This window comes from Gekko japonicus, unplaced genomic scaffold (genome assembly GCF_001447785.1).
Source record: "Gekko japonicus isolate JY-2015 unplaced genomic scaffold, Gekko_japonicus_V1.1 scaffold498, whole genome shotgun sequence".
Taxonomy (NCBI): domain Eukaryota; kingdom Metazoa; phylum Chordata; class Lepidosauria; order Squamata; family Gekkonidae; genus Gekko; species Gekko japonicus.
In genome coordinates this window covers 754,222-765,190 of record NW_015177022.1, presented here as the reverse complement: position 1 = coordinate 765,190, position 10,969 = coordinate 754,222, and the positions used below count along the sequence as shown (strand labels likewise).

At 44.1% G+C, this 10,969-nt stretch overlaps 1 protein-coding gene across 1 annotated transcript in view; it reads right to left on the bottom strand.

The window, feature by feature from the left end:
- Positions 1-10,969, bottom strand: part of DOCK5 (dedicator of cytokinesis 5) — a 178,144-nt gene that overhangs the window by 69,791 nt on the left and 97,384 nt on the right. The window contains exons 20-23 of the mRNA XM_015427785.1: positions 8,892-8,981; positions 7,755-7,855; positions 2,806-2,940; positions 55-166 (exon numbers count right to left, since the gene is read on the bottom strand). Of these exons, the coding sequence (XP_015283271.1) occupies positions 55-166; positions 2,806-2,940; positions 7,755-7,855; positions 8,892-8,981 (438 nt within the window). The remainder of the gene's footprint in view (positions 1-54; positions 167-2,805; positions 2,941-7,754; positions 7,856-8,891; positions 8,982-10,969) is intronic.

Below are 10,969 nucleotides of genomic sequence, written 5' to 3'. Positions count from 1 at the left end.
GTAAGTTCAACAGAGTTCTTTATTTCAAGTAATGGTGAAGAGGCTTGTACCAACCTTGATCTTGACAGCCTCCTCTAAAGGTCTGTCCATAAGGACGTTAAAGGAGAGGAACAGCTTGCGGATCGCGTTATTAAACTCATCCCCATCTTCGCTTTTCCCATAAAATCTGAAAAAAAGAGAATGAATGTCAGTTGCCAACTAACCATTCTCCAGCCACAGTTGAAAAATGGCAGCAGAAGGGCTCTCTTTCAATAAAGCTGAAGGTTCTCAAAAGCAGGAGAGAAAAACTGGTTCACATGACTACTGGGTAACGTGTTCAAGATAACGGAAGACTCCTGACAGCGGTTCGTGCATAGAATACTACTCTTGCAAATGGTTTGACATGCAGCCAAACTGAAACTCAACTTTCCCTGATGTACCTGGGTTTTGAAAGATGTTAGTCACAACCTGGCCAAGCAATCACAAGCTAGTTCCGTGCTAATTTCACACATGCAAATTCACTGACGTTTGAGTTGACATATGTTGACACTAACACATTAAACAAAGACTGCATATTCATTAGCGGCGAACAAATTCTCCCTGATTCACCATGCTGTTCTCTTCCTTTGTTGCCCCCTAAAAGCTTAGAGCGTGCAATTTCCAATGCCTCACAGCTCATTCTATTGAGCAGGCAGGTATATGGAACCCTGTTTTCCAGATTTCTTGTCAACAAGAGATGGCCCATAGGATGGCAAGGCTTTAAAGATGTTGTCACTACACACCAGCTCACACTGGCACAATACCGTGTTTCACCAAAGTAAGTTATGAGAAAGGAGAAGAGAGAGGAAACTGGGGGAGCAGAATCTGGTGGCAGCAAAGCATCCCAAACCAGGCTAAAAAGTCAAGACTGGCTGGGTCTGATTTACAAAGGCTTGGAAATTTCTACATAGAAAATCTAATGCCCTCATCTGAATTACAGTCCCAGCACTACTGTTCACTTCATCACTTTGTGAGTTGTGTTGTGTCTTTACACGGACTTCACCATTCTGGAACTATGCTGCACGAAAACAGGTACTGGAAAAACAACTCAGCATCCTGAGGGTATTATGATTTCTTTCTTTCTTTAGAAAATCAAGGACTCTACAACTTCAAAAAGCATTCACCATAGTTAATATTCTTCAAAATGCATGTTTAAAATCTCTTGATATACGAGTATTTTGGGCTTCCCTTCTTTGGTGATACTGAGCTACTTTGGTGATACTTAGGGCCAAATGGCCCTGACCCAGATACCCCAGGCTAGCCTGATCTCATCAGAACTTGAGAGCCAAGTGGGGTCAGTCTTGGGTTGGGTCAGTATTTGGATGGGAGACCACCAAGGAATACCAGGGTCATGACTCAGAGGCAGCCAATGCTAAAGCATCTCTGAACGTCTCTTGCCTTGAAAACCCCACCAGGATCACCATAAGTCAGCTATGACTTGACAGCCAAAAAAATAAGGGGAGGGGGGAAATGACACAGTACAAGCACAGGCAGCTCCTAAGTTATGCAGATAACTCCCTGGCTCTCCTCCCACCCTGCCACAGTTTTGAGCTGAATCAGGATCACATTAAGCAAACTGGGCCCAGAGAACCTGGACCTGACTTGCCAAAAAATGTATTGTGTAGTTTGGCCCTTAGAAAGTGATCCTAAATAGGACCACTTGGAAGCAAGTCTCATTTAACAGAGGTTGCCCCCAGGAAAGTGTTCTTAGGATTTCAGCCCTAGACATTTAACAGACACACAAGAGGAAGCGACAAGCTAATTTTATATTTAGTGTTTCATTCATAGCAAAGGAGCTGCTTATTTCCACTCACTTTAAAGACCTGGGCTTTCCCACAGTGAGTAAATGATTCCCTGGAAACAAATGTTGCATGAATATCAAGGGGAATTCCTCCAACCCCATTAAGAGAACCTCTAGTTCCTCTTCGCTCAGTTCCTTGGAAACTGTGCACGGGAAGGTGCAATGAGATCAATTAAGATTCTTGATAAACAAAAGCAAATAGGATATTTGATGCAGGGCTCTATAGCATTTTTAATCCTATACGTTCAGCATAAATCTTGTACCTGAAATAGAAGCTGGATTTCTCCCCCCCCCCCATGTTTCTAGTCTTCATTGCAGAGGAGGCAGCGCTTCTAAGACGTGCATGCCACCTATACTCTCTCATGGCTCTCAATCATACCCAGAGACTCCTAGCAGATGACAGAGCATTCTTTGCCCATTTTAAGATTACCAGAATCCTTTTCAGTCCCCATCTCTGGTTTTTGAAGATTTCATCCCATATGAACTGCACACTGTTAAGCTTCCCATAGGGCCAAACCAGATGTGACAGTGTCTTCGTGTCCACTGCAGAGATTCCACAGCCATTTGAAAACAATTTAAAAATGCAGCTAGGGCCCAATCCTGATTCGGCCCACAGCACAGTAGGCTGACGCGCTCTCATGTCCTTCCTGTACACCTTTGCAGGTGCCGAAACAGCCACACACCCTCACCTGGCAACGGTTTCAGTAATTGAGAAGGTACCATATGGCCAGTTCCCAGGAGCACTCTCTCAGTCTGGGCCTGCAAAAAGGGGATTTTAAATGCATATACGTTTTCCCCAAACTTGCTCACATGGGAGTGATGGAGACAGGAAACATGCACTGAGAAGAAACAGGAAGAAACAGCAGGCATACTTTAGCTGAATGGAGAAATAGCTGGGTAACAGCACTGCCAAACTACTCCATGTTTCCTTAGCAATTAAAGAGGAGAAGTGCCAAATGTGCCCACATTTTCTGCCTCTTGCTTACCGTAGGTAAAGAACCCTTGACTGAACGATGAACCGGAAGAGGTACTTCAAGGCTTTCAAAGCAGCAAAAAGCAACTCTGTTTTGCTGGCATCTTCTGCATTCCCTACATAGTAGTTCAGAACCTTGGTGAGCTTCCTGGGGGGTGAAGAAAACAATCAATGGAGGGCCAAACTAGACAGCAAGGAGAGGACTAAAGAACAAGAAAGCCCTCGGCTGAACTATATTCAGAAGCACTTCTTCATACAACACACCATTAACTTATGGAGTTCACTGCCACAAGAGGCAGCAATGGCCAGTAACTTTGATGGCTTTAAAAGAGGACTAGACAAATTCACAAAAAAGAGGTTCAAAGGCCATATCATGATGGAAAAATGGAGCAATCAATATTGTGATGGATAAATGGAATGTCTGTGTTTGGAGGGAGTATATCTTCATCCTCATGATCATCACCACCACCTTTATTGGCGCAGCTATAACATCAAAGGAGAACTAACAACACAGTTTGCCAAACAGCCAAGAAGCCAAGATAAAAGCAGTACAAATGCAAATAACTGTAGTTCTGAATGACAATAATAGTAGTAGTAATAATAGTAAAAAGAGAAATTTTATAAAAAAAACACACTTGCAGCGAGGGAGCTTAACCATCAGGGAAGGAAAGAGAAACATTATAAAACATGGTTAGACACTATACATTCTCTCACTCTCTCTCTCCCTCCTTTCCCCCTCTTCCCTTCTCCTTTTCCTTTGCACATTTGCCAAAAACTCTGCCACCTGCTCTGTAATTTCAGGGAGTTTATCTGCTAACAAGAACTGAATGCCTCTAGGGGTCGTGGTCTTAGAGGTTTGAAGGAAGGGGCCAATCAAACGTACACGTAACTGAGTAAACAATGGGCCGTGTAAAAGGATATGCTGTATAGAGTCGGGTTCCCTGCAGTGACACCTGCAGTGTCTTGCCTCAAGGGGATACCCTTATAGCTACCTCTGACCACAGCCAAGGGAAATATATTGAATTTCGCCAGCATGAAAGCTCTATGTCGAGAGGGGATTACTAAATCTGAAAAGTACTGAGCCATAGAATTTTTTAAGTAAGAGAGGCCCAGGAAATGCAGGGAACAAGTTCCCCCTGCTCCCGATTGCTACTTTTAAATACTGGCTACAGTATATCTTTGAACACCAGTTGCCGGAGACAACAACAGGGGAAAGCTTTGACATTTTATGTTCCACTTGTGCTCCTTCTGGGGCATCCGGGTGGGAAACAGGGTGCTGGACTAGATGGCTTATCCAAACCAGACTGGGGAGTAACTCAGAAGGCTTCTCCCTCTCCCACGACCACGGGAGGCGCGAGCAGTAAAAGCTGACCCCTCATGCCTGGGTTTGCCAGCCACAGCTGTGGAAGGAGCCGAGCATAGGCAGACACTCCTCAGGAGTTGTGCACCGCTCTGCGCCGCTCCCAGACAAGGAGGGATGGAAAAGAGAGCCAGCCACAGGAAATTCCAGTCTGATACGACAGACAAAGGTTAAAGGCAAGATTCACATGCTGGGAAAGACTAACAGAAGGGTAGACGGAAGGATTTGAAGGACCCAGCTGGACTTTGCGTCAGAGGCCTCTCTCTGGATGCTTCTGTCTCTAGCGATTAGGTAGCTGGGGACCAAAGAACAGGGCTTTGCCAGGGAAGTTACCCCTTTGACGAAACACTCTTCCCAGGAAGATCTGTCAGGTACTATTTTCCTCCTCATTTTAGCTCCAGGTTAAGAACTTGTAATGTTTTGTGACTTTTATTTCTGAAAATTTATATGCTTGCCTCTCCATAGACTGGTGTGAATGGCTGATTCTGCAGATGATTTTGATCTTCATTTGCTTTTCTAATGCTGCTTACGACAGTTTCAACTCTTAGTTTACATTTTAATGGTCTTGGTGGGGTTATTCTGGCTAAACTGTACTCTTCTTTACTTTTAAAGCAGAAAAGTGGCTTACAGCCTTTTAAATGCATACATGCATGGTAGTTACTACTCTTGTGGCTAAAAATGTCTTAAGCATCATGGTAAGCCCACTGGCCAATGCTGTCAAGTTGACACCCCACTAGAGAAGTGCTACCAAGATCAGAAGCATCATATTTTATTGTGGTTTTATACTGCCTCATTGTAAACTGCCTCTAGACCTGCAAAAGTACTACACAGATATTTCCCATTGTACAGTAAAGCAGCTTGTATGCTTTCTCCAAGATGCCTACCTTTTCAGTCGTCTTCCCCCCAGCTCACAACTACACATTTAAACAGACTGGGGGGGGGGCAGTTAGAAAGCATATAGCCATTCTTCCAAAACCCAATTCCAAGTGCATTTAAAACATGACTACATGGAAAAGCCCTTCCTAAGAGACCCACTTCCTCCACCATGAAGCTGTCTGGGTGGCTTCTGGCAAACTCAGGCAGGGATCCTCAGGCAGGGATGGGGAATTTTTTTCAGTGCAACCTCTACTACTGGCTGCTGTCAAGATCTGGATCTGAAATGATAATTGATTTTGACCTAGTAACATTGGTTCTAAAATCCAAAGAAAACTGGGGGGAGGGAGGGGGGAGGGGAAGCTCTGCTGAGATGCTGTCACAGTGTGGCTTATTTTGCTGCTGGTACGTAATTCCCTGCAACTCCTTGGCGTGCAGTACCTTTGCCTGGGTGGCATGATACAAATGCCCAGTACGATGTCACAAAGCTGGCAAGCAAAAATGCAGCTGAAGTAGAACAAGCCCGTGAATCAAAGGCATGAGAAAAGGTTTATTTACAATGAATAGCCAGACCAGGATAATGGATGTTCTATAAAAGAGAAATGAGCACTTGGCTCCAAGCACAGGAGAGGAAAGCTGACATCCCCAAAGGCTCTAGCGACATGGAGAACCCAGAAAGCATACAATCCAATGGAGAGGTGATCAGGAGCATTCAGAGCCATATGAGACTCTTGCCCCCATTTGCTTTGCAGGTTGAAAATGTGCAAGTAAAATGGCGGAGTCAACATGAGCAGGTGGGAGGGGGAGATGGGATTGTGCCCTATTATAGCCTTGCGAGGAGAACCAGGTTGCATCACCAGAATGCATCCTTTAATTTGTCTTTTATTAATCAGACATTCCTTTCTGTTACACTATTAGCTAGGAAACAGTTCAACTCCAGCCAGCTCTCAGCGGCCAAAAAAAAAAAAAACCCATGTGAGAAATTGAAGTGGTACGGGGATGAAAATGCTTCCCTGCAGAGTAAAGCCTACCCACCTGGTGCTCTTTAGTCAAGGGCCACCTGGCAGAAAAGACATCAGAGTGACAGAGTGGCTGAAATTCCTTTCAAGCATGGTTCTGGTGGACCCCAAGGCCTGGTTTTAAACCCAATGCTTCTAAAAGGAAGAAGTAGATTGAGCTGAATGGCAGCTGCTCCAGTACCTGGGAACTGGAGTATTTATCTTCTCATGCCTATTCTTCTGAGCAGTGTGCACACTCCGTGCTATTGGCCCATTCTCCTGGAGTTATAGTGTTCGGACCCATCTCAGCAGCCTCTCTCCACAGAGAGGCCTGCTCCAGGCTGCTGCATCATTAGGCCCTTTTCATGTCAAGGGATTGTGGTGACGTGACGCAAGCGCAGCGGAGCCGTACGGACGTAGCTGGGCTGTAAGCCGATGCGAACCACATACCAGACGAGCCCGCCGAAAAGAAAAAGAGAAAGAAGAAGCCGCCGGACCGGACGACCACACCAGGAACTGAGCACTGACACCCAAAAAGACCGCTCGAGAAAGAACTAAGAAAAAAAAACCAGCGAGCCCTGCCACATGGGTGCCGGTAGGCAGCCCCAACCCCTGTAGATATGTGGCCTTAGCTAGGGATAAATTTGGAACTTGTAAGCCAGAGACCCTTCGGGGTTGGAGCGGGGTAGAAATCGAAGATATAAATAAATAAATTGTGCCCTATTACAGCCTTATGAGGGGATCCAGGCTGCATCACCAGAATTGCATCCTTTAATTTGTCTTTTATTAATCAGACATTCCTTTCTGGCCACATCCGCACTGTCATTAAGTTTACCTGTCTTGAGTAAGCTAAATCCAAAACAAGCAATGTTTTAATTGTATTTGATTCCCCCCCTTTTGTTAACAGCTTTGAGATAGTTTTAGGAAAGCATTATATTAGTATTGTAAATAGACAAGTAATGTGTATGCACACAATGTGTACACCTGCATGAACACCAAGTGAGTCTGAAACAGCCATATTTATTTACTAAGCTCCTAGACTGTTCACCAAGTGAATTATGTAAGATCGAACCCTTAGAACATAGATGTAAAGCCCCTCAAATAATTAACTAACCAACAGAAGTCAGACTCAGAAAAGCAGAGCAGAAGAATCAAAGAACAGAACCAAAGCTTTCCCATCAACCCCTCATATGTTGTCCCAGGCCTAAATGGATGTTCTTTCACTGTTCTGCAAAGAAGAGGAGGAGGAGGAGGAGGCTGTGCACTATCTAAAGCTGCACTCAGAAGGAATTCCATTCCACCACACAACAAGCCCTACCCCTTTCTGAAGTCAACCTAAGGCCAGCAACCACTGCCATTTGGAGCATGGCTGACAAACTCTAATGCAGGCGTGCATGTACATGCATAAGGCCAATAAAGATGTTTCAAATTATCACAGTGGTTTATATCTGTCAATCCACAGGCAGCTTAATTTTGAAGCTTCCAGGCCATTTTTCAAGGCCAGCCCCATGCACTACAGGAAGCTATTTATATTTGTCCTCCTTTTGTTCTACACCCCTTCCAAATAAAAGCATCCTGATGCTGCATTCTAGACTAGGGACTCTTCTTAAGCAAAGACTTGCTGTATAATTGCCAAGAACGGACAAAACCACAGTTTGAAGCACACGATAAGCAGGCAATTAGTCATCTGTGGGGAAAATAGCGTCAGCAACATCTAAACTGTACACTTACACATAGGCCAGGGTGGCACTGAAGTGCTTGTAGATGTAAGTTTCAAGGACGGGATTAAAGTGTTGAAACTTGATGTCTCCAATCAAAGAAATAATAAATACCTATCGGAAAGGAGAGATGGACACCATGAACTGAAAAAAAACATCAGAACCCATTTTGCCTGTCCATTTTAAGTTTCATGTCACACCGAGGTTTTGTGGCTTCAGCCGTACCAACAGCAGCTGCATTTCCCATCAAACATGATGGTTTATGATGCCACAGGGCAAATTGCTGTTGTGCCTACATCAACGGATGTTAGCGGTTTGACACTGGGTCACTGCACAACACTATCAAGAGTACAGGGGGAAAGGGCACGGGGCTACTTTGCAAATTTTCCACTGAAGTTGTAAGCCACTTGAAAATTTCAGAAGGTCCACTGTAGTGTTTGTAGCCTTGGCTACAGTCTGAACTCTCTGTTCATTCCTAATTGGACTGGGTGGTTTATCAGATCCTTCTTGAAATGAAGCTTCTTGTGCATACAGTGACAATGTGAAAAGGCAAGCAGTTCCTCAGCTTATACCTATGAGCTTTTCTACTCAGGAGTAAGCCCAATTGACTGCTATGTTTTCCAGATGTTATATCTACTCATCATCTGTAGATCTGTTGTTTTATAAAGAACTTCACGGTGAAATAGTTGCAGTGCATGTAGTACCTTCAGTTTTACATTTCATTTACATTCTTGAGGACTAGAAACATCCTCATTTTTTAAGCCTGAGAATTCTGCTGGACTCTGCAGTTGAGGCCAACAGCCCAAAAGAGTGCAGATGCCTACTCTTCTGCTTATGTCCTTTAAGAAATCCTTCCACCGATTTGATGCTTGATAACTTTCACAGATTCAGGCTTTCCAGAGCCACCATAAAATTAAAAGCCTCTCAATGATTCATCTTGGGACAACCATCAAGCTCTGATATGTGATTTTTTTTTTAAAAAAAGAAGAGCTGGAAAACAACTGTACTATAACAGAACGAATTCCTTTAAAAACATTTCACAGCTGACTTTCACACCCCTGGAAACATTCTGGATCTGGCAGACTGCATTTGGTAACAGAGCTGACAAAGATCTAAAGAGGGGACACATCGATGAAACATAGCAACTTACCAGCGCATCAAATACAAGGAAGTCATAGGATTCGTTGTCGGACATCTCCATCATTATATTAAAAAGTGCATCAAGTGTATCTTGTAAGAACTAGAGACAGAAAAGGGAGGGGTGGGGGAGATATCAAAATTATTGTGCTGTAGCTGTTCCATTTCCCTTTAATCTCCACACCTTTTTTAGGAACCAGAGACTAATGTTGCTCAAATATGAACAATCAGATGGGAATAGCATGACAAAGGAAGTTTAATTGCCGGAGTACATCCTTTTAAACATGTGGGCCCTCTCTCTCTCTTTGTGTGAGTCTATGTCTAGGGGGTACTCTTCATATTAGGATAAACATGTAGAAGAAGAGAAGAAGAGATTGGATTTATACCCCGCCCTTCACTTGGAGTCTCAGAGCGGCTTACAAACTCCTTTCCCTTCCCCTCCCCACAACAGACACCTTGTGAGGTGGGTGGGCCTGAGAGAACTCTGACACAAACTGCCCTTTTTCAAGGACAGCTGTGCCAGAGCTTGTGACTGACCCAAGGTCACATCAGCAGGTGCAAGTGAAGGAGTGGGGAATCAAACCCGGTTCTCCCAGATTAGAGACCGCACACTTAACCACTACACCAAACCGGAACATCAGAGCTCTCATTCTGCAAGGATACGGATGGCTCCCAGCACAAAGTGAGTGCATAACCCCAGACACTGCACCTTGATCTTGTAAAATGCATCTGTGTCAAGGGCATGCACCACTAGTTCCATTTTTGTTCCTCTCAACATTAGATGATCAGCTCATATACTGTAAAGTACCACATTAATAGTAAACAGTATAATGGATCATGATACCGAATATGTTATGGTACTGTAACTCAGTACTGGGTCTGATGCTTTTTAACTTGTTCATTAATGATTTGGAGTTGGGAGTAAGCAGTGAAGTGGCTAAATTTGCAGATGACATTAAATTATTCTGGGTGGTGAGAACCAGGGAGGATTGTGAGGCACTCCAAAGGGATCTGTCGAGGATAAGCAAGTGGACATCAACATGGCAAATGGGGTTCAATGTGGCCAAGTGCAAAGTGATGCCCATTGGGGTCAAAAACCCTAACTATAAAATACACGTTGATGGGGTCTGAACTGGTGGAGACTGACCAAGAGAGAGATCATGGAGTTGTAGTAGATAACTCACTAAAAATGTCAAAACAGTGTGCGACTGCAGTAAAAAAGGCCATGCTGGGGATTATTAGAAAGGGAACTGAGAACAAATCAGCCAGGATCGTAATGACCCTATATAAATCGATGGCTGTGACCTCATTTGGAATACTATGTGCAATTCTCCTCACCACACCTCAAAAAGGATATTATAATATTGGGGAAAGTGCAGAAAAGGGCAACTAGAATGATCAAAGGGTTGGAACACTTTCCCTATGAAGAAAGGTTAAAGTGCTTGGGGCTCTTTAGCTTAAAGAAAGAACAACTGAGGAGAGACATGATAGAGGTTTAAAAGATTATGCATGGGATAGAGCAGATAGAGAAAGAAGTACTTTTCTCCCTTTCTCACAACACAAGAACTCATAGGCAATCAATGAAATTGCTGAGCAGTTGGGTTAGAATGGATAAAAGGAAGTATTTCTTCCCCTGAAGATTAACACATGGAATTCACTGCCACAGGAGGTGGTGGCGGCTATGAGCATGGATGGCTTCAAGATGAAATTGGATAAACATATGGAGCGGAGCTCCATCAGTGGCTATTAGCCACAAGGTATAGATAGGAACTCTCGGTCTGGGGCAAGTGATGCTCTGGATTCTTGGTGCTGGGGGGGGGGCAACAGTGGGAGGGCTTCTAGTGTCCTGGCCCACTAGTGGACCTCCTGATGGCACCTGGTATTTTTGGCCATTGTGTGACAGAGTGTTGGACTTGATGGGCCATTGGCCTGATCCAACATTGGCTTCTCTTATGTTCTTATGTACAGCCGTGCCTATGCCATAGCGGATCATCCATAAATAACTGACCATCTCAGCTTCTTTAAAAACAGACTGAACACTGGCTGGCTAGCTAGATCAACATTTTATATGTTTCCCTCTTCTCTGGTCTT